The sequence below is a fragment of the Andrographis paniculata genome, unplaced genomic scaffold (genome assembly GCF_009805555.1).
Source record: "Andrographis paniculata isolate CXL003 unplaced genomic scaffold, ASM980555v1 Contig35END, whole genome shotgun sequence".
NCBI lineage: Eukaryota > Viridiplantae > Streptophyta > Magnoliopsida > Lamiales > Acanthaceae > Andrographis > Andrographis paniculata.
The window spans coordinates 1,451,923-1,475,071 of NW_026137568.1; the positions used below are offsets into that span (position 1 = coordinate 1,451,923).

The following is a 23,149-nucleotide window of genomic DNA, read 5'->3' on the forward strand; positions in this document are numbered from 1 at the left end:
TCTTTTTATTATGAATTGACAAATTTGTCCATAATTGTATGGTAGAAATTAAAAGTAAAAAATTGAATAAAGGATAAAAATGTAAAATTTGTATTTAAAAAATGAAATAGGACAATAATTATTGGGCGTCCCAAATAGGAAAATAGAATATTAGTTTGCGGACGGAGAGAGTATTTTATTTTATAAATATATTGTTTAAAGTAAATTTCATAAAAAAAAAAAAAAAAAACACAAACTCAAAAAAACCCTATAATGTCTACTTGGTTCAAGTATTTTAATTACCAAACAATCTCCACGATGCTTTATAAAAGTATATTCAGTATGTTCATTTCTCAATAGAACAATTGCTTAGAAATATTATTAAAAAATACAAATATATACACACGTTAATGTAATATATATCATCAATTCATAAAAAGTCAATTATTCAACACAAAATATTATTTTTTATATTACCAATATAATTTTTCATACCACATAAAAAAAAAAAAAAAACTAATTCATCTAAAAACGCTGAATGAACAGACCGATTATTCTTCTTATAAAATATCATTTTATTTTTTTTTTGTGAAAAATCATGTAAACAAACCCTAAATTAACCTACAATAGGTTTAAAATGCAAAATCTAACTCGATCACATATAGCGAACAACTTTTTGGTTATCGATTGAAAAAATATACTTTTCCCGATCCGAATTTGGCTTCTACTCTTCTCGAAAGGATTTCCTAATTAATGTCGATTATATTCGAGTTTTTTAATAATATTATATTTTCGTATATATATATATATATGCATGTGAGAGGAGGAGACAAAGTGAGAGACATAGAGACAGGATTATAGATACAAAACATGTATTGAAGATCAAAATTGAAATTTGTTTGGGATTTATGTGATCATATGTTGTGATATGTTTCTCCCCTAACACCTAACCAATCCCATTTATCGTGGGGAATTAATACACACACATATAATATACTCCCTCCGTTATGACACAAATTTTAATAAAAGTGAGTAATAATTGTTATTTTTTTTTATTGTAAAAAAAAGTACAAAAATGTAATAATTTTTTACTTAAAAAGGAAACGAGAATATTTTTCGATGACAACTCAAAAAGGAAAGTGAACATAGATTTGAATGATGATAGAGAGAATATATTATAAGAATTTAAACATTTTTATTTATTTCTTATTTAGCCTTTTCAATGATATCTATTTTTAAGTCAAATATTTATATAGTCGACTAAAAATTTTGGAAAAAAATTAATATAGTGGGTGGATTATTATTATTATTATTATTAACATAAAGATAGATAAATAGATTCAATTTTACATTAATTATATTGGAAACATGATAGGTATCATTTTTATTTTTATTTTTATTTTTAAATATATAGGGTGTGTTCAGTGTGTTTGGTTATGATTTTAATTTAAAATTATTATTATTCACTTCACATCATTTTTAATAAAAAATTATTATTTTTTCATAATATATTATATTAAAATATTATTTAATAAAAGTTCAAATCATAATATTCTCATTTCAAATCATTTTCAAACAAATATGTTCTAATATTTTTAAGACAATATAGTCATTGAATGTTATATTTTGTATTAAAAATAAGTGTTGACATTGTATTTTATTTTTGAAAAAAATTGAAATAAATAGTAAAAAGATGGGTAAAAGAAATTATATTTATTTATTCTTTTTCCTTTATATGTTGCTAGTATATGTATACCCATCTTGAAATTTTTAGTAATTAATAAATAATATCGTAGCAATTTGAAAGGAAAAATTAAAGACTCCATTTATTTAATTTTTATTTTAAAGTTTTATTATATAACCATTACAACTATTTATAAAAGTTATATTATCTTTTACAAAAAAATAAAACCCATCACATTAAGTCAGGGTGTTTTGTTTGTTTGGGAATTTGAATTTTGAGTTGAGATTTGAATAGTAAAAATTTTGAATTGAAATAGTGGTACGATGTGATATAAATAGGCGTTGATATGATGTTTTGAACATGAAATTGATTTTTAATATAATATAAAAAATAGAAAAATAAGTATTTGATTTAATATTTTTGGAGAAAAAAAATTGATGAATAGTATTTTGGGATAGAATCAAAGTAAGCAAACCCTAATTTATTTGAAATTTTATAAGAATTGTTAGAGTACTTATTATAGTTAATCGACATATTGTTAACTTCAAAAACTACACTTATTAAAAATATTATATTTTAAATATAATAATAAACATATAATATTTTTAACATGTGTATTTTTTAAATATTAACAACATTATACTCCTTTCGTTCAAATTCAATAGTCTTATTTTACTATTTTATTTCAAAATAATATTTTTATTTTTATAAATAATTATATCATCGTAAAAAAAATTACTTTTATTTTTTTATTATTATCATACCAATGTCATTACTTAACACTAATATATTCAAAGGGCAAAAAAAAAAAAAAAAAGAAAAAGATATTAATAATCCTTAAAATCACGGGCACACCATAAATCCGCTTATTGTTTTTGGACGGAGGAAGTTTAATAAAGATTCAAAATTCTTTAGACCTATACTATTGACTATGGAATTAATTCAAAAACTTTGTAATTTTTAAATACTCTCTTCGTCCCAAAAGAGTTGTTTTGTTTTTTCATTTTCGTTCGTTCCAAAATAATTATCTCGTTTCCTTATTTAGTAACCGTGGACCCTATTTTATAACAAAATTATTCATACTTTTCCAAATTATCCATAATTATTACTCTAACTTACTTTTTAAAATTCTTCAAAAAGTAAAGACATTTTAGTTTTTTACATTCTACTTTATACCCACTTTCAAGACGTCTCTTCTGGGATGGAAGGAGTATTAAATATAATTAAATTGAAAATTTTCAAATGCTGAACACTAGGCACCGATTGAATTTGAAAAATTTGAAATTATTTAATTTAATATTATTTAAAATATATTATAATAGTATGAGATGTGAAACATGGTTAGTCAAACTTCAATAAATTACATTATTTATCCCTAAAATGGTTAAAGTTTAATTACATGAATCAGAGCCTAATTATGATGGGTAAGGCTAATGATCACAAATGCTATAACACATGGACAAGAAAATAAATAAATATATAACATTTATTTATTTAATTGAAAAGTATATTTATTTATTTATCTATTTAAAGCACAGAGAATATTCAAACAATATTTAATTAATTGATTAATTAATTAAATTGGTCCATTAGTTTGAGAAGAAGATTGATAATGGATCTGCTTTTCTGGACCACTTCCATTAATTGGCTAATCCCCTTAATCATGCCTTTTTATTATTCCCATTTATTTATTTATTGTCCCTATATAATTATTAAATTAGATTGACCACATTAACAATTAATTATAATCACCATCATAAAATAATGTCGCCAAGTAATAATGCTGTTCAAATATTTTCATGTCTGCTGTTCATTAATAAATATTTAACTTTTATACATATAAAATATGTCAACTGCTTTTTTTTAATACTTCATTCGTCCAAGAAGTATAGTCTGAGTTACGTTTGACACGGGATTTAAAGAATATTAATAGGGATAAAAAGTACAAGTAAAAGACTTTTTTGTCCTTGTGTGAATATATTAGTGTAAAAAATAATGACAATTGTGTAATAATAATGAAAATGTAATGGTAGATTTATAATGATATGATTATTTATAAAAATGAGACTATTGTTTTGAGACGGACAAAAATGATAAACATGACTATTATATGGGGACGGACGGAGTATAATTTAGGCTCTATTTTGATAAGAAATTTTGATAAGAAATTTTGAGTGTTTTCATAATAGTAAAAGGTTAGAATACTTTTTTTTAAAAAATATAAAAAGAGGCTTTGAATGAGGTATTTTATACTATAAAATATATATTGTTTAATATAATATTTTAAATAAAAATAAGTATTTGAAGTAAAATATTTTTTTTTTAAGATATACTCCCTCCGTCTCTTAACAATTTATCCGTTTTTTTATTTTGGTCCATCTCGTAACAAAATATCCGTTTCATTTTTTAGTAATTGTACTATCTACCTAACATTACAAATATCCTTCTAATTTACAATATATTACACAAATGTCATTACCTTTATATCATACAATACTAATAGGGTTAATTTAGTCTTTTTACATTTATTTCTACTTTATCCTAATATAATACTAATATTCTTAAAATTTCGTGCATAAACAAAATGGATAGATAGATTGGGGACGGAGGAAGTATTATTTATAAGCAGTAACAATATTTCCAAATATGTGTATGTTAATGAGAGCCTTTCGAGATGTTTAGTACTCCATCTGTAGTAAAAAAATTATATAGGTTCATTTTTTATTTTATTTTTTTTTGCATGTTATAAAAAAAATAGATCTATTTTCTTTTTTCTAGTAAAAAGTTACACTACGTTCGGCTGAATCTAAGAATTTCATTTACTTTTTGTAAATTGATATTTGAATATTAATTATTATATCAAAGCGTAATACAAATTAAAAAAAAAAAGTTATACAAATATAATGACATTTTTAATAATACTAAATATAAGTTATACAAATATAAGAGTTTCATTTTTGCAAAGTGTCTTATAATACTAATACCAATACATTTGTACAAAAAATTATACAAATATAAGGATATTTTTAATGTTAAATACAATGATGCAACTACTTTTTATTTTATCAAAACGTAATGATTTTTTTTTCTATTTTTTACTATAAAGAACAAAATAATATACACTACATTTATGTCAAAAGTAAATGTATCAATTTTATTTTTTTTTTACGATGGAGAAAGTATTAATTGTTTTAAATAGAAAATATATATCTAAATGTATCAATTTTTTTTTTTTTTTACGATGGAGAAAGTATTAATTGTTTTAAATAGAAAATATATTAGATATAATGATTTAAATATAAAACTGTAAATGTAATATTTTGAATGTAGTTCAAAATATATTTGCTTTGATTTTTTTATAAGAAAAATAAAATACTATAGTAAACTACATAATATAAAGATACAAATGAAAATTTGTTTGTCCAACTAAATTTTTACTGATACGATCAGCATTTAATACAATGTATCTTTATATTATCAACATAATTTTTTATATCTTACATAAAAAATATATATATATATCTCAAACAAAAATATTAAATAAACATATAATAATTATTATTTTTTTAATTTAGAAATATTTTTGTCATTTTACTCTTAATTTGAATCATATATTAATATAAAATAATTAATATTTAAAGATCTATATGCAACACATTATTGTTACTCTTCTTTTTGGACGAAATGGTTTAAATTTTGAGTTAAAATTTAAATAATAAAAATTTTGAATTAGAATAATAGTATGATGTAATATGAATTGGAGTTGATGTGATATTTTGAATATAAAATTAATTTTCGTATAATATAAAAAATAAAAAATAAGTATTTGATTTGATATTTTTCAAAAGAAAATTAATAAATAATAAAAATCCGACAAACAAACACACCTTTAGTATAGTTTTAGAAAATATTGTTAAAAATAATTCAAAACATAATTATAAAATACACTCAAACAGAGCATAATAATGTACTTCACCATAAACTAACCTTTTCTTTTTGTGTAAATAAAAATAAAAATAAAAATAAATAAACTTTAGGGGAAAAGAGGAAGAAATCAAAATACCACTTTAATTATTTTAGTAACATGCTCCCGATCCGAGAAAGATCAACGCTTCATGCAGCGTCCACGTGTCAGCACGCAATAGGGCAGTTCGACATAGAATAATGCACCGCTTCGTATATATGCACTGCATACGCAGTCTTATTTGCTCCCCATTTCATATTTAATCTCATTATTATTATTATTATCGCATTTCAGTAAAACACGCGTTTCTCTCAACCCTTTTTTTTTTTTTTTTCTCTCTGCCATAATTGCGATTTATCGTCTACAAAGAAGAAAGCGCTTTTCGATCACCGACGACGACGGCGACTGCGATTCCGATGGAAGTTGGTCGGAAAATGGTGCCGGCGGAGGAGCGCGGCCTGAACCTGAAAGCAACGGAGCTTTGCCTCGGCCTGCCGGGCGGCGGCGGCGGCGGCGGCGGAGGAGGAGGAGGGAATACCGATACTGACCCTACGTTCAAAATCACCGGCGGGAAAAGAGGCTTCTCCGAGACCGTTGATCTGAAGCTCAACCTTCAATCCAACGGCTCCGCTCGTTTAGATCTGACGGACGACGTTAAATCATCGTCTAAAGAGACGGCTGAGATTCCTCTAAAGGATCCCGTCAAACCCCCCGCCAAGTAATTATACATACACAGATATATATGTATATACACGATTAAATTTTCAAATTTTGGATATTACCTTGTGTTTCAAATTTTATATTTTTTCACAAAATATCATATCAAATCAATTTTTTTCACAAATATTATATTAAATATTACATTAGTCTGGCTCTAAAGTTTCAATTTATTTTTTGAATATTAATTTTTGGATATTAATTATTATATGAAAACTTAATATAAATGAAAGAAAAATGACAAAAATATTTTTATTAGTATCTTGTAATACTAAAAATATTTTTAATTTTAAGTTGAAACAAAATAGTATATAATCTTTTACCATATTTAAAAACTTTTATTTAAACAAATACTAAATTAAATTATTTATTGAAATTAGGGCACAAGTGGTGGGATGGCCGCCGGTGAGATCGTTCCGGAAGAACATAATGGCTAATCAGAAGAGCGGCGGCGGCGGCGGAAGTGGTGGCGGAGAGGAGGCGGCGGGAGGCGGCGCCGCCACATTTGTGAAGGTGTCGATGGACGGAGCGCCGTACCTCCGTAAAGTGGACTTGAAGATGTACAAAAGCTACCAGGAACTTTCCGATGCGTTGGCCAAAATGTTCAGTTCCTTCACCATAGGTAATTAATTAATTAATAATAATAATAATAATAATCTCTCTGTCTAATACAACAATCTTGTTTACTATTTTTGTCTGTCTCAAAATAATAGTTTTATTTCCATAAATAACTATATCACTATAAAATTACCCATATTTTTTCATTTTTATTGCACAATTGCCACTATTTTTTACTCTAATACACTCACAAGGGTAAAAAAGTTTTTTATCTATATTTTTTACCAACTACCAATATAATATCAATATTCTCGTGTCTAACTCAATTAAGACTATATTTATGGACCGAGTGAGAAATAATAATAATAATAAACGTAATTAATAATTGCAGGTGGGAATTATGGAGGGGAAGGAATGATAGATTTCATGAAGGAGAGGAAAGTGATGGATGTTTTGAACAGTTCTGAATATGTTCCTTCTTATGAGGATAAAGATGGAGACTGGATGCTCGTTGGAGATGTTCCTTGGGAGTACGTATATCTATATATATATATATTTATTTTTATTTTATTGAATTAATAGTATAATTTTATTTAATTTAAGGATGAAATATATATATATATATAATTAAATTAAATTAAATAAATAAATAATTGATATATATGTATTGGTGCAGGATGTTTGTTGAATCATGCAAGCGTCTCCGAATAATGAAGGGATCTGAAGCAATTGGGCTCGGTAATAATTCTATAACTCTTTAATTATTTTTCAAATTATTTTTTTTAATTCATGAAATATAAATTTACATTATATAAAGATATAAATCGATAACTAAATATAAGATTGATGTTAATATAAAATAAATACAATATATAATCGATCTACAAGTCTATATTTTATGTAGCTCACGAGCACTCTAGCTAACCATTTTCTTCTACCGTCAGTTAAATTTATTTTTACTCTTCTTTTTAGTTCGTCTACTAAATTTATTTTATTACTAATTTGGGCAAAGTTAACAAATCAATATTTAATTATTATCCTCTATTCAACACTTATTACAACAAATATCGCTAACTTTATTACATTCTTTCTTCATTTACTTTAATTTTTAATTAAATTTCCGAAAATACTCCCAACTAATTTTTTAGTTTATTATTTTTCAATAAAATATTATCTTTTTAATTTCTGTATCGACCCAAAATGTGCTAATTTTCATGGTCGGAGGAAGTATTTCATTTTACCATTTTTATAAAAATGCATTATTATTATTGTTATTGTTATTATTATTATTATTATTATTATTACTCCCTCCATCCCATAACAAAATATCTATTTTTCTATTTTAGTCCGTTCCATAACAATGTATCCATTTTTTTCATTTTAGTCCGTCCCATAACAAAGTATTTATTTCTTTTTTAGTAACTGTACTGTCTATCTAATATTACAAATACCCTTACAACTTACAATATATTACACAAATGTTAATTAATTTAGTCGTTTATACTTGATTCCTATTATATCCCAACATAATACTAATATTTTTAAAATTTTATGTAAAAAGTAAATGGATACATTTGTTTTTTTTTAGGACTGAGGGAGTATTAGGGTTCTGTTTTGTATTAACATTATTATTTTTATTATTTGGGCATGAAATTCAGCGCCAAGAGCAATGGAGAAATGCAAGAGCAGAAGCTGAAAGAAGGAAGAAATAAATAAATAAAATATATATATATATATATTAAAAGTATAATTAATAATTAATTAATTAACCATGTGAAGAAGAACAGTGGTTTGTTGGTTTGGTTCAGAATTTGGAAGATAATGATGACGATGAAGACGATGAAGATGATGATGATGATGATGTTTCCATGTGCCCCACTATTTGTTTTTCTTTTTTTAATTTTGTAATTTTATATATTTGTTTCTTTTTAATTTTCTGGGTTTCATCTCACGACTTTGTCTGTAATTTTATTATTATTATTATTATTTATTATTATTATTTTAGTATAAAGATATGGACATTATCTTCTGTGTATTGGACAAGAAGTATAAATGCACTCATATGTGTTGTCTGCTTTTATTTTATTATATATTTTTTCCGGTCTCGTTGAAAGGTTATAATTTTTTATTTTCGTCCGTCCCAAAATAAAGTTATTATTTTTTAATTTAGCAATTATATTACCTACTTAATATAATAAATATCCTTCAAACTTATACTATATTACAGAAATGTGATTACTTTTATATTACACAATACTAATAAGGTATTTTCGTCTTTTTCACTATAACTCATTAATATACTAATATTAAAAATCTAGGTGTAAAAAGTAAATAACAACTTGTACGGAACAGAAGGAGGATATATATATTATTAAGGAGTATATATATATTATTATTAATGTTATCTTATTTTTAGAATTACAACTGCTATATTACTAATTTATTTATTTATTATAATTATTGCGTTGTAGTGATTGATATGTAAAATTATATGATATATGTTGGGTTCAATGATAGTATACGTATGATTAATTAGTACATATTGAAGCAATTCATGTATCAACATTTATATTATAAAATTAATTTATATTTTATATACCATATGTCAATATTTAATATTTAAGGTGTTATCAAACATCATATAAACCGCCTTTATATAATATATATATATATATATATATCCAGCTGCAAAAACAGTTGTATTGTATGTACATACTTTTTTTTAAGTACATGATACTTTGGTTGTCATAAAAAAAATATTCTTTTTTTTTTTTAAGTAAAAAATAATTATATTTTTGTATATTTTTTTACTATAAAAAAAGTAACAATTATTATTCACTTTTATTAAAATTTGTATCCCGTCAAATGAGCACACATTTGCATGACGGAAGGAGTAATAATAATAATAATAATAATAATAATAATAATATATGTATATTTGTTTGGTTATTTTATTTGGTGAACAGATTCTTTTAAATCTTGGCCTACATTTTAAAAATTATAAATTTATGTATATATATATATATATATATATAGTCGGGGTGAAGGGGAACATTAGCATGTGCATGTTCATGGGGCTATTATTTTTTGTTATATTTACGTATAAATTTCAAAATTTTGAAAAATTTTAAAAATAATAAAAAATCGATATTTGATATAATATTTTATAGAAATATATATCACAATAAAAAAATAAATATTTACTGTAATATTTTTCAAAACAGAATTAATCCTAACATTTCTTTTCCACGATTTAATTTTGTTTTTGCACTATGTAGTGAATAATAAATGGTTTCTTTTATTAAGAAAGATTGAATACATATATATTTTTTCTAATTATTATATTAGATACTTATTTTATTTAAAATTGCATATTTTAATTAATTAATTTTTTTTTTGGTATTATTCGGAAAATTTTAAAATAACAAATTCTGCATAGTCATAAGGAAGCATTTGTAATATATACATTTATAGTAACAGCACATCACATGCAAAGTGTTCAATGCATGTCCCCATATTATTTATTTAACTTCGTTAATTATATTCTTTTTAATCAACTAATCATTGTATCTATTTATTTATATCGGCCTGAAAATTCGATATTTAATTCCAGCCTAAAATTTTTCATCAGAAGAATTGGGGAATTTTCGAATGTTGAAAATTTTGGGAGAAAATAATGAAATTGTCTTATTAATCGTCAAAATAAGGGTCTGTATATACGTAATACAAAATAGACTCGATAGATTCAAATCTAAGTAATCATCGCATAAGACCAAATCTAAATCTACTAAATCTAAAACGGAATATCTAAAATATCTCAAGACTGAACAATTCGATGCGAATCTCCGATGATATGTCGATATAAAATTAATCCAAAAACAAACAGCAAACGAATAATTAATTGATAATAAAATTATATTATATTACAAAAAGTAAATGACAAAAAAAAATACAAGAAAATATGGGGCTTCCAGCCGCCTTCCCCTACCCTATTTTATTACTTTTTTTAATATATATAATATAATATAATTTTTTTTAATGAAAAATTATATACTTTTTTAAAATATAAAAATAAATAATTATAATATATAGCTATTGATATTGTTTTGTCGTTATTTTGTATCATTTAAAATATGACAATTACAAGAATAAAATTATTGAAAAATAAATAGATATGTTCTTTTTATGTGTAAAAATATATTGTATTATATTCTAATTTTGAAAAATTAGCTCCCCATTTTTATATGTGTAAGCAATGTTTCGTTTGATTTCTTTTTATACTTATGTAGATTAATTGTTTCCAGTAAATATATATATATAATTAATTTATCATATAATTGACAAAAATAGATATGATTTGAAAACCCTTCTCAAAAGATTTCTCACTATTATTAAAATGCATTCTTTAATGTGTAAAATATTGAAAATTCAATCCACAAAACATATGAATGTGTATTACCAACCATGTGTTGAATTGGGCCAAATGATTTTTTGTAGGCCCATTGGGCCGAATCATTATAATGGTTGGGCTCCTTTGATAGGGTTCTTATAATTGGGCTATGTATGATTTTGGCACTGGACCGGAAATAATGTGACAGACCGTCTAGCCGGTCTAGCTTACTTCATCCCGGTCCAGAATGTACCCGGCCGAAATCATTTCGCCTATAGGTACCAATTTGGGTGTACAATTTTTATTTTTTATTTTAAAATAATTTTAAGTTTTATTCAAATGATTTGGGTGGAAATAAAACTCACAATCATATCTAGATAAGATAGAAGATTTGCCACTAAGTCGCATATTAACTTTTGTTATTATTTTATTAATTAATAAATATAAACATATTAAATTTTAATTTTAATAAATCGGCCCAGATTGAACACAATTTAAATTTTTATTTTTTTTTAAAAAACCCCGAGCACGATTTTTTCGGAATCGAATTCGAATCTAATTTTTGAATCGTACTTATTTTTACCGTTCGAATTTTCACTATCATCAATAGTATTTTAATATATATATATATATCATATCAAATATCTATTACTCTCTTGATCGCAATTTTAGTGGGCTTTTAAGGTGCTTTTGATACATATAATAGAATTCTAGATAAATTATAGAAAAATAAATTTAACAGAAAATGAGTTGATAATTTTATTTGATAAAATATAAAATTTAGTAAAATAAAAATTCATTTGAGAAATATATATAAAAAAGTAAATAAAATGATATATATAAAAAGGGAAAGGTATATTGCTAGTAGAAAAAATAAATTAAATTGATCACTAGAAAATAATAAATAGAATAAGAGAAAGTGTGTAAAATAGTTAATTAATAATAATATTTTAGTTAGTAAAAATAAAATAGTTTGACAATTTTTTTCTTTTGTACTTTACATATAAATTAATTATATACTTTTCAACTAATTTGTCCACTTTAATTGGAGTACAAAATTTTAAGTACGATGTATTTAGTAAATAATTAAGAAGTGTATTAATAAAAAAAATTATGATATAATAAAATAATTATAAATTAAGATTAAGATTACTAAATAGTTTAATTAAAATAACATAAATTTTAAAATGTGATTTAAGTATATAATTAGATTTCCAAAAAAATTACGTAGGACGACCCAAAATAGAAAAAGTAAAAAATACGTACACCAATTAAGTGAGACGGACGGAATATATAATACTCCATCCGTCCCACCTACCATGTCCACATTGTCGTTTCTGTCCGTCCCACATCTTATGTTACTTTTTTTTTTCTTTTTAAATGATTACACACCTCAATTTCATTTTAAATTTCTTAGTTTAATATTTTTTAATTATAATTAAATTAATTAGTTATCTTAATCTTAATTTATAATTATTTATATTATAGGATAATTATTTTTACTAATACATACATACTTAATTATCTACTAATTATACTTATCCTAAATTCTCGTGTCTACAGTAACGCGGACTTCCAATGTGGGACGGAGGGAGTAATATATTTGTAATTTATGTAAAAATTAAATAATATTTTAGTATTAATGTCAAATTACTTTTACTATAAGAAAGAGATATTATATTTTATAATCGACGGACAAAAATGATAAAAAAAAAATATGTGAATAAATACTCCCTAAGTTAATTTTGGCATATAGATCATTGTGCTTTAATTATTCCTGCAGCAAGTCTTTCCATTTCGGGTGTGTTTGTTTGAGGGTTTGAATTTTGAGTTGGAATTTGAATAGTAAAAATTTTGAATTTGAATAGTTATATGATGTGATATAAATATGTGTTAGATGTAATATTTTGAATGTAAAATTGATTTTGGTATAATATAAAAAATGAAAAATAAGTGTTTGATTTGATATTTTTTGGGGGGAAAAAATAGGATAAATAATGTATTTAAAATCCAATTCTCAAAACAAACACACATGTATTCTGAGGTTGTAGAAAGGCTGATACTGCAACCTTGCTGCAGTATGAAATATGGGCTTGACATTATTCAAATTGCCCACTTTTATGTAATGGCTTACAAAAGACAAATGCATAATTTAGGAAATGTCAAATTTTTTCAAATGTATGAAAGCTCACACCATCTCATTTCATGCAAAGGGAAATTAATAAGGGGTTTGTTTATTCCAAGGTTGCATGGAACAAAAAAGTTGGTTGTGAGTAATCTTGAGATTTTGTTTTAGAGAAAAGATTGTTGAGTGAAGCTCTCACCACTTATCCATATTGATTCTTCATATTCTCAATGAGTGTTCGTTCTACATTGAAATCCACCAGAGAGGTCGAAGGTGATAGGAGATAAAGAAGTTCCAACCAGAGATGATGATCAGGCTCTGAGCTGCTCTATTATATGGTGGTTGTCAATATGAGTTCGTGGCAACTTAAACCTGATGAGGTATTTTCCTAGGTTAACCATGGTATGAGTATGGGTAGAAGGAGTTGTGATTATTTATGTTCTATAATCAGTATTGATTAGTGGAATCTCTCTTGGATTGGTATCCCCGGATGTAGGTTGATTCATAACCGAACCGGGTCAACAAATACTTTATCTCATTTGGTGTTTTGAGTTTTGCATTTTATTTGCTGTTAAGACGTTTAAACTGTGAACCAGCCACATTTCGGGAGTTGACCCTTATTGAAGTGTTCGAGATGTTTTGTTCGATATATCACTTACCAATAGTGTATTCTCTAAATCATTGAGTAGATCTATTCACAATTGCAGACATGAGCAAGGAAGGTCGTTCAACGTCAATACCTCAATTGTTTGATGGAACAAATTATCGAAGTTGGAAGAACTAAATGAAAGCTTTTCTGATGTCACAAGGTGAAGATGTTGTTGATTCTGTTGAGTTTGCTTGGTCTCATCCCACAAAAACCTTTCAAGATAAAGATGGAGTTTTCATTGTTGTGAAGAAACCAAAGAAGGAATGGACTTTAAATGAGAAAACTGTTCGAATTGCTAACTTGAAAGCAATTTACTCCATTTTCAACGTTATGGATGAAACCCAAGCGAAACTGATATCCAACTGCAAGATTGTGAAGGAAACATAAGATATTATGAAAAATGCATTCGAAGGATTCGTTCAAATCCGAAAATCAAAATCGGAACATGTGGAGACATTTTTCGAAAGGATAAAAATGAATGAAAATAAAATGGTGGTTGAATACTACAATCGTTTTATGGATATTGTCAACCAAGTTGAAGCTTTAGGAATGCACTTTGAAGACAAGAGGCTGATGAGAAAAGTGCTTAAAAGTCTCACAAACAATTTCAGGCCAAAACTGATTATGCTTGATGAGCCTTCGAAATCGAAAGGTATGACTTTAGATGAACTATATAGTACTTTTGTGAGCTATGAAATGAATTAGCTTGAAGATGAAACTTCAAAAAGCAAGACCTTAAGTGTGGAAGACATAGAGTTGATCGAATTAGATTAGGAAATGACATTTTTTAGTCAGAAACTTTCGAAGATGATTAGTGAGAAGCGTGCAACCAAGATGAAATATGGGAAGTTTCACAATCGTGGTGGCTATCAGGCTGTGAATAAGCTCACGGCAGAAATACCCTGAATAGAAACCATCAACTTATAGCAAGCCTAAAGTGAAATTTGATGGTGGATTAAAAAAAAAGTCACTGTGTATGTTAAGCCTGAATCTGTCCAAAAGCCTACATACTATGAATTCGGAGGAATTGGTCATATTAAGTCTGAATCCCAATTGTAAAAAAAAAAAAAGAACATATCAAGCAACATGGAGTTATAATGATGAAGAGGAAATTGTCTGAGTTGATGAGCAAACTAAAAAAGATGAAGTTGTGGCCTTCATGGTTGGTGTCAAAGACAATAGTAAAGTAAAGATCGTCTTTGTTACAGAAATTGCTCAAAAAATCAAGAAAATTGGATACAGATGAGTTGATTGAAACCTATGAAGAGATGGTAGTATAAAAAAGGAAACCTATGATGAAGAACAAAGAGTTACTGAATACCATCTACTGACAGAAAGCTCAGAAGAAGAAATTGAAATTCTGAAGAAAGATGTTACTGCTAAATCAACTGAATCAAATGCTGAGAAATGAAAATCTGAAGCTGAAAGACAAGAATGATCATCTTCGGAAAGGAAAAGAAAAGTTGAATGAAGTACTTTATATTGGGAAACCTTTTGATAATCACAAAGGAACTGGGTTTTGTGAATCTTCACATAGAAAACCTACTACATTTGTCAGAGGTAGTCTACTGACTGATGTCAAACTTCCAGGGAAGAAACCGGCTCCTACTCAAACTCAAAAACCGAAAGGGAATAAGAAAATGAAATGGATGGTGTGAACTTCCATACATCTGAAGAGATTTGACTTTTCCTAAAATACGCATTTGTCTTTTGTAAGTCAATAAATTAAGTAGACAAATTGAATAATGTCAAACCCACTTTCATACTGCAGCACGATTGCAGTCTTTATGCAACCTCAGAATATTTGAAATGGAAAGACTTGCTGCAGGGATAATTACAGCACAATGGTCCATATACCAAAATTAACTTGGAGAGTATTTATTTACATTCTCCCCATTTTTGACATATGGATGCATGCAAAATGTGCAGGGGATAGCCTCCAACACGATCAATTCAGTAAATACCAAAAATATCCAGGTTCATTATTCAAAATATAGTCCAAATAACAACAAATGCTACAGGCAGCCTTGTACAACAAATAGCAGAATTATTGTGATAACAACGAATCAACAACCATCTATACTGATTAGATCAACAAAAACAAAAACAATAGAAAACAGATCGGCAAACAACTCCCCTTTCTTGCACGCACTCCTCCTTGTAGGGAGCATATGGCCAAAAAGGCCTCAGAAGGAGGTTTCACTGACTTCCGTCTCCTCATCCCTTATTGCACGAGAATCCCTTGGAAGAAAATTAAGGGCGCGGGAGATCTTTTGGCGATAATCGCCAAGGGTGAGTTTGATACCCAGTTATTCGGTCAGCACTTTTTGGAGAATCTTTCATGCTTCCAACAGTTGAGCAGCTACATCTTTTGGAGTAGGCTCATGGATATCATTGTACATCTTGACAGGTTTTCTTTCGGTGAGAATGTCCCTACTGAAATCACATTTGAGGATCCTCTAGTCCATTAAGAAGATGAGGACTTTGACATCTTCACAGCATCCCTCCAACTCCGTCGCCGCAAGGCTGGCACTAAGAGAAAGGTCATTGTTCGTGTGTTTGACCCTGTGAAGAAGAATAAAGCCAAAAATGTGGTTGCTTCAGCACCATCTAAAAGAAAGACATCGAAGTCCACTACCAAATGTTTTATGTTCAAAGAGATCGTGGTTACTGATGCCATGGATGACACCCACTTCGATGACTCTGAGAAATTGTATGAATTTGACATCCTTGCCAACCGAGGGTTCATTGCCGAAATGAAGTTCAATCACGAACTTCATGTGGAGGTTGGCTTTGCAGAATACATACGTGAACGAGGATTGTTCTTCTGGGCCACATGTCTCAAAATGTATTCTCCAAAACTTATGCGTGAATTTTATGCTAATCTTTACTAGATGAAGGGTCTGATTGGTATCATCGTACGTATGTTCGAGGGAAAGTGATTGACCTAAGTCCCTCTATCGTCAATGAATTGTTGCAACTCCCTGGCGACAACCCTAAGGATCTACCTTCCTATTTTACATCTTAAACGAAACGTGATGTTGCACTCTACATTTATGCCCGCAGAACTGGTGATTTTGGCCGTGCTGGCCTTGGCTCAAAGGAACTAACAATGAAGTTTCAATGCTTGTTTCGACCGTGTACTCACAACATCTTTCCGACAAGCAATGCCTCATGCATTGGATCCGAAATTGGTAAGCTCATTTTTGCCATTGATAAAAACTGTTCCCTCATCAACTTTGGATTTCTTGTCTTGTCAAAAATGGTGAAATACGCCCGAGGACAAAAAACGGAGGCCACCAAGTTAAGGGCGTGGGAGATCTTTTGGCGATGATCGCCGAGGGTGACTTTGATAGCCAGTTGTTCGATCAACACTTCTTGGAGAATCTTTCGTTCTTCCATTAGTTGAGCAGCTACATCTCTTAGAGTAGGCTCATGGATATCATTGTACATCTTGTCGAGGTTCCCTTCCGGTGAGAATGTCCCTACCAGAATAACATCTTCCCCCATCGTGGGAAGGATCTCATTCTTCTCAAGAATGAGGGTAAGGAGAGCAGGGAATGGTAACTTTGTGACCTCCATCTTTTGTCATCGGGCATATTTCACCATTTTTGACAAGACAAGAAATCCAAAGTTGATAAGGGAACAGTTTTTATCAATGACAAAAATGAGCTTACCCATTTCGGACCCAATGCATGAGGCATTGCTTGTCGGAAAGATGTTGTGAGCACACAGTCGAAACAAGCATTAAAACTTCATTGTTAGTTCCTTCGAGCCAAGGCCAACACAACCAAAATCACTAGTTTTGTGGGTAGAAATGTAGAGTGCAACGTCACGTTTCGTTTAAAACAGATAAGAGGAAGGTAGATCCTCAGGATTGTCGTCAGAGAGTTGCAACAAGTCATTGACGATAGAGGGACTTAGGTCAATCACTTTCCCTCGAACATACGATGATACCAAGGAGACCCTTCATCTAGTAAAAACTTCGGAAGATTAGCATAAAATTCACGTACAAGTTTTGGAGAATACTTTTTGAGACATATGGCCCAAAAGAACAATCCTCGTTTACGCATGTATTCTACAAAGCCAACCTCCACATGCAGTTCGTGATTGAACTTCATTTCGGAAATGAACCCCCAGTTGGCAAGGATGTCATACTCGTACACTTCCACAGAGTCATCAAAATGGGTGTCATCCATGACATCCGTAGCTATGATCTCACTGGGCATGAAAGATTTGGTAGTGGACTTCGATTTCTTTCTTTTAGATAGTGCTGAAGCAACCACATTTTTGGCTTTATTCTTCTTCACATGATCAAACACACGAACAATGACCTTTCTCTTAGTGCCAGCTTTGCGGCGACGGAGTTGGAGGGATGCTATGAAGATGTCAGAGTCCTCATCTTCTTGATAGACTTGAGGATCCTCAAATGTGATTTCAGTAGGGACATTCTCACCGGAAGGGAACCTCGACAAAATGTACAATGATATCCATGAGCCTACTCCAAGAGATCTAGCTGCTCAATTGATGGAAGCACGAAAGATTCTCTAGGAAGTGCTGACCGAACAACTGGCTATCAAAGTCACCATTGGCGATCATCGCCAAAAGACCTTCCACGCCCTTAATTTGCTTCCAAGGGATCCTCGTGCTACAGGGGATGAAGAGGCGGAAGTCAGTGAATCCTCTCTCTGAGGCCTTTTTGGCCACATGCTCCCTGCAAGGGGGAGTGCGTGCAGGAATAGGGAGTTATTTGCCAATCTGATCAGTATAGATGGTTATTGATCTGTTCTTATCACAACCATTCTGCTATTTGTTGTACAAGACTATCTGTAGCCTTTGTTGTTATTTGTATTTTGATTGATGAACCTTGATATTTTTGTATTTACTGAATTGGTGGGTTGATCGTTGGAGGCTATCTCATGCATATTTTGCATGGATCCATATTCCAAAAAGAGGGAAAATGTGATTAAATACTCTCTATGTTAATTTTGGCATATGAACCATTGTGCTTTAATTATCCTGCAGCAAATCTTTCTATTTAAGTATTCTGAGGTGCAAGAGGGCTAATACTGCAATCGTACTGCATTCTGAAATATGAGTTTGACATTATTCAAGCTGTCACTTCATTTAATGACTTACAAAAGATAAATACATATTTTAAAAAATGGCAAATCTCTTCATATGTATAGAAGCTCACACCATCCCATTTCATGCAGAGGAAAATTAACGAGGGATTTGTTCATTCCAATGTTGCATGGAATATACAACCAAAGAAGACAAAAAAAATTGGTTGTGAGTAATCTTGAGAGTGTGTTTTAGAGAGAAGATTATTGAGTGAAGCTCTCACTACCTATCCATATCGATTCTCCATATTCTGAATGTGTGTTCTACACTTAAATCCATCGGAGAGGTCGAAGGTGATCAGAGATAAAGGAGTTCCAACCAGAGAGGGTGTGAACTTCTCTGTTATATAGTGGTTGTCAGTACTAGTTTGTAGCAACGTGAATATGAGGAAGTATTTTCTTAAGTTAACCAAAGTGTGGGTAGAATAAGTTGTGATTGTTTATGTATTGATTAGTGAAATCTCTATGTATGTTGATTCATAACCGAACTGGATCAACAAATACCTTGTCTCATTTGTTGTTTTGAGTTCTTCATTGTTATTTGTTATTAAGACGTCTAAACTGTGAACCAACCACGTTTCAGGGGAGTTGACCTTTATTTAAATGTTCGAAGGTGTTTTGTTCGATAAATCACTTACCAAAAAAATAATATCTTATACTCCATTTGTTCGTTCAATATATTATCACTTTCTTTGTTTCGCTCGTCTATTATTACACAAGAAAAGTCACACTAAGGAACCATATATGGCGGATCTTCACGAGTCCAACCCACACCACCAAATCATTCCACAAACAAACTTTTGTTTATATATAAAATAAATAAATAAATAAATAAAAATAAAATTGAACTTTTAATTATATATTACATCAAATAGGATTCTTTTATAAAATATTATATTAAATATAAAAAATTTTACTATTTAAAAAAAATTCCAAAACAGCAAAAACTTCCATCGAAACGGTAGGTAAAAACTCCAAAATCCTGTGTCTAAATCAAGATCTTTCTAAAATAACTATTTGAACACAAATTTTTACTAATATCAGAACAGACAAAACTCTATTTACCTACACACTTTGCTTTGACACTCTCATAGCATTTTTCAAAAAAACACTACATCAAATTCTTACTATTATTTATTAGTATCTCCGTAATCCAACTATACACTCATTTGAATTTGACTGGGTACGAGAGTTTTAATAAAAATATGTAAAAATAAAAATATCTTCTTTTTACGATAATGGAAAAAGTAAAAAATATGATATTTATAAATTAGTATGACAGATGGGTATGATAAATAGCATTTTTTTTTTTTTTCCTTTATCTCAGGATTTTTAAAATTTCAAAATTTTTATCTAAACAAAACCTAATTCATCCAAACATTGTATGGTTCGCCTAGTGTGACTTGCTTGTGGGGCCTAGTTTGTAAGGTATTAGATTCGGCCGGGATTTCGGGCAGCAAATAAATAAATAAAATAAACAACATTGTGATGCACGTTTTCTCAACTTTTTTTTCATCAGGTCAATCAAAATACTTTTCCAGTTTATTTTCCATTTTTTTTATGTTTTTTTTTTCAATTAACACCATCAAATGAAATCAAAATCAATAATTTCATTACACATCTCATTTACTATGTATCACTTTTCCTAAGCATATCCAAAGAAAACAATCATTTTCAAATCCTATTTTTTAGTAAAAATAAAAAAATCATTTCTTCAAGAATTCCCTAGGTCTACATGATTCCTACCTTATGTCAATAACGACTCCAATTTTAACCCAAAAATGCAGATTTTGCCAAAAAAACTTGCAGATAATATAAAATGTTCACCTTGATTTTGAAGCACAAGAAATTTCTTCTGACAGAGTATAAATCTTTCGACATCAAACGGGCTTTCTTGATCTTCCCATTCATATAATCCTTCACCTTGCAAAGACACCCCTTCGCCATTCTCTAAGCTTTAAGATAACACCAAATGATCAATATAAGAAAAAACATTACATTTCAATGCTAATACATTATGTCCGAATAATTGTAAAAAAAATATAAACCGATATTTACACAAGCAAAGCAATGAGATATCAACTACTCCTCTAGATTTAAGACGAGTAGTGTCTTCAGAACCTGTTTTAAACATAATTTTCCAACCCTTTTGCACCAAGTTTTCACAGAACATATGAGATATTTAAACATACCTACGAAATTGAATTAAACGTGCCTAAATCGACAAAATGTAGAAAAGCTAGAGCATTAATGTAAGGAAATATTAGTGCAAACACTAGACATGAGTCCTTTGTCCAACTAATTGTGTAAATCAATACCATACATAAGCAAAGCAATGAAATCAACTTCTCCTCTAGATTTACGACAAGACTAGTGTGTTCGGCACCTGTTTTACCATAATTCTCCAACCCTTTTGCACCCCAAATCGACAAAATAAACAAACCGAGCATAAATGTCATGAAGCATTATAGCAAACACTAGACATAAATCAATAAACAAGGCACTGCAGTGTGATTAACCAAGTTTCATAATCCAGCTTGCATATAAAAATCGAACAAGAATCAAACGAAATTGAATTATACGCCCCTAAATCGACAAAATTAAAAAAAACCTAGAGCTCAATGGCAGGATACATCAGAGCAAAAACTAGACATAAGTCAGTAATCAAGGGCACTGCAGTGTGATTAACCAAGTTTCACAATCCAGATTGCATATAAAAATCGAACAAGAATCAAACGAAATCGAATTATATTCCCATAAATCGACAAAATTAAAAAAAAAAATAAACCTAGAGCTCAATGGCAGGAAACATCAGTGCAAGAACTAGACATAAGTCAGTAAACAAGGGCAGTGCAGGGTGATTAACAAAGTTTCAGAATCCAGCTTGCATATAAACATGGAACAAGAATCAAACAAGTAAACAGATTACAGAAGAAAGCTAAAGACAGATTCAATCCAATTCCATGAGATAAAAAATCAAGTTCGTGTGCATCAATTTCAATGTCAGGAACCCTAACAAGGGCAAAACAGTTAACGATAGAAACACAATTCAAGGCTGCAATTGAACACCAAAGTGGCTCTCGCGCAATCGGAATTCAATCCCCACCCAAATCGAACCCTAATTTCTCAAACGCTAGCATACTCTCCCCTCTGACCTTCCACAACATTAAGCAGCGAACCATAAGGCGAATCCTCCATAGAATCCTCCGGCGCCCTCAGAGCGCCATGAATCAGCACAACCAAAGCCCCAACAATCAAACATACAAAAAGCCTCAACCAGAGCTTGGTCCAGAAAAGCGCTAGCAAAGTTATCACAGCGAGAATCCCCATGACTATTTTCTGATCGACAAAGCAATCGAAGACCGACAACGGCTCGTCGCGCAGGAAAACGAGGTATATCCAAGCTGCGAAGAGGAAGAGGAAGAAGATCAAGGCGAGAGGGCGGACGATGAGGGAGACGAGGAAGATGCCGAGAGTAAGGAGAGCGTAATTAGGGAGAAAATAGCGGAGATTCTGAGTGATGCGGAAGGAGGCTTCGGAGAGGGAGACCGGGATGCTGAGGGCGGAGATTTCTAGAAACTGCCCCCATGGACGGACCTTCCCGGCGTCGGCGTCGGCGGTGGCCGTCGGCGGAGCTGGCGATGACATGTGGTCGTCGGTCGAGTAAAATTTCTTCTGAATTAAAGAGTCAACAAAATGATCACCGGAAGGAATTGGTGTCCTCAGTTCAACACTATATATATATAAACTTTTTATGTTTTTTTTTTTTTTTTTATGTATGATTTATTAATATCAAAATATTTTAAATTTTTAAGACTAAATTATAATCATTTAAATTTATTTATTTTATCTAAATTTATTTTCATTGTAGTTTTTAGTAAAATAATATGACTTAGGTATGCCTGTCTCTAACAATGACATTTACTTTTTTTTTTTGCCTTATAGAAATATTTTTGTAAT

General features: G+C 29.3%; 2 protein-coding genes across 2 annotated transcripts; one reads left to right on the forward strand and one right to left on the reverse strand.

Annotated features, from left to right (window-relative positions):
• The first annotated feature begins 5,888 nt into the window (after nucleotides 1-5,888).
• On the forward strand, nucleotides 5,889-8,982 carry LOC127249194 (auxin-responsive protein IAA14). Its single transcript, XM_051271895.1, has 5 exons — nucleotides 5,889-6,345; nucleotides 6,725-6,966; nucleotides 7,294-7,432; nucleotides 7,579-7,640; nucleotides 8,561-8,982. Exons 1-5 carry the CDS (start codon nucleotides 6,044-6,046, stop codon nucleotides 8,596-8,598), a joined length of 783 nt encoding a protein of 260 aa, XP_051127852.1. The 5' UTR covers nucleotides 5,889-6,043; the 3' UTR covers nucleotides 8,599-8,982.
• A 13,154-nt stretch (nucleotides 8,983-22,136) lies between these two features.
• Nucleotides 22,137-22,905, reverse strand: LOC127249195 (PRA1 family protein D-like). Its single transcript, XM_051271897.1, has one exon. It carries the CDS (start codon nucleotides 22,835-22,837, stop codon nucleotides 22,316-22,318), a length of 522 nt encoding a protein of 173 aa, XP_051127854.1. The 5' UTR covers nucleotides 22,838-22,905; the 3' UTR covers nucleotides 22,137-22,315.
• Nucleotides 22,906-23,149: the final 244 nt, after the last annotated feature.

Bases quoted from the DNA above. Each gene is read 5' to 3' on its own strand.
- LOC127249194 (XM_051271895.1), top strand. From the start codon at position 6,044: ATGGAAGTTGGTCGGAAAATGGTGCCGGCGGAGGAGCGCGGCCTGAAC. The intron at 6,346-6,724 runs GTAATTATACAT...TATTGAAATTAG, and splicing joins CCCGTCAAACCCCCCGCCAA to GGCACAAGTGGTGGGATGGC. The intron at 7,433-7,578 runs GTACGTATATCT...GTATTGGTGCAG, and splicing joins GTTGGAGATGTTCCTTGGGA to GATGTTTGTTGAATCATGCA.
- LOC127249195 (XM_051271897.1), bottom strand. From the start codon at position 22,837: ATGTCATCGCCAGCTCCGCCGACGGCCACCGCCGACGCCGACGCCGGG.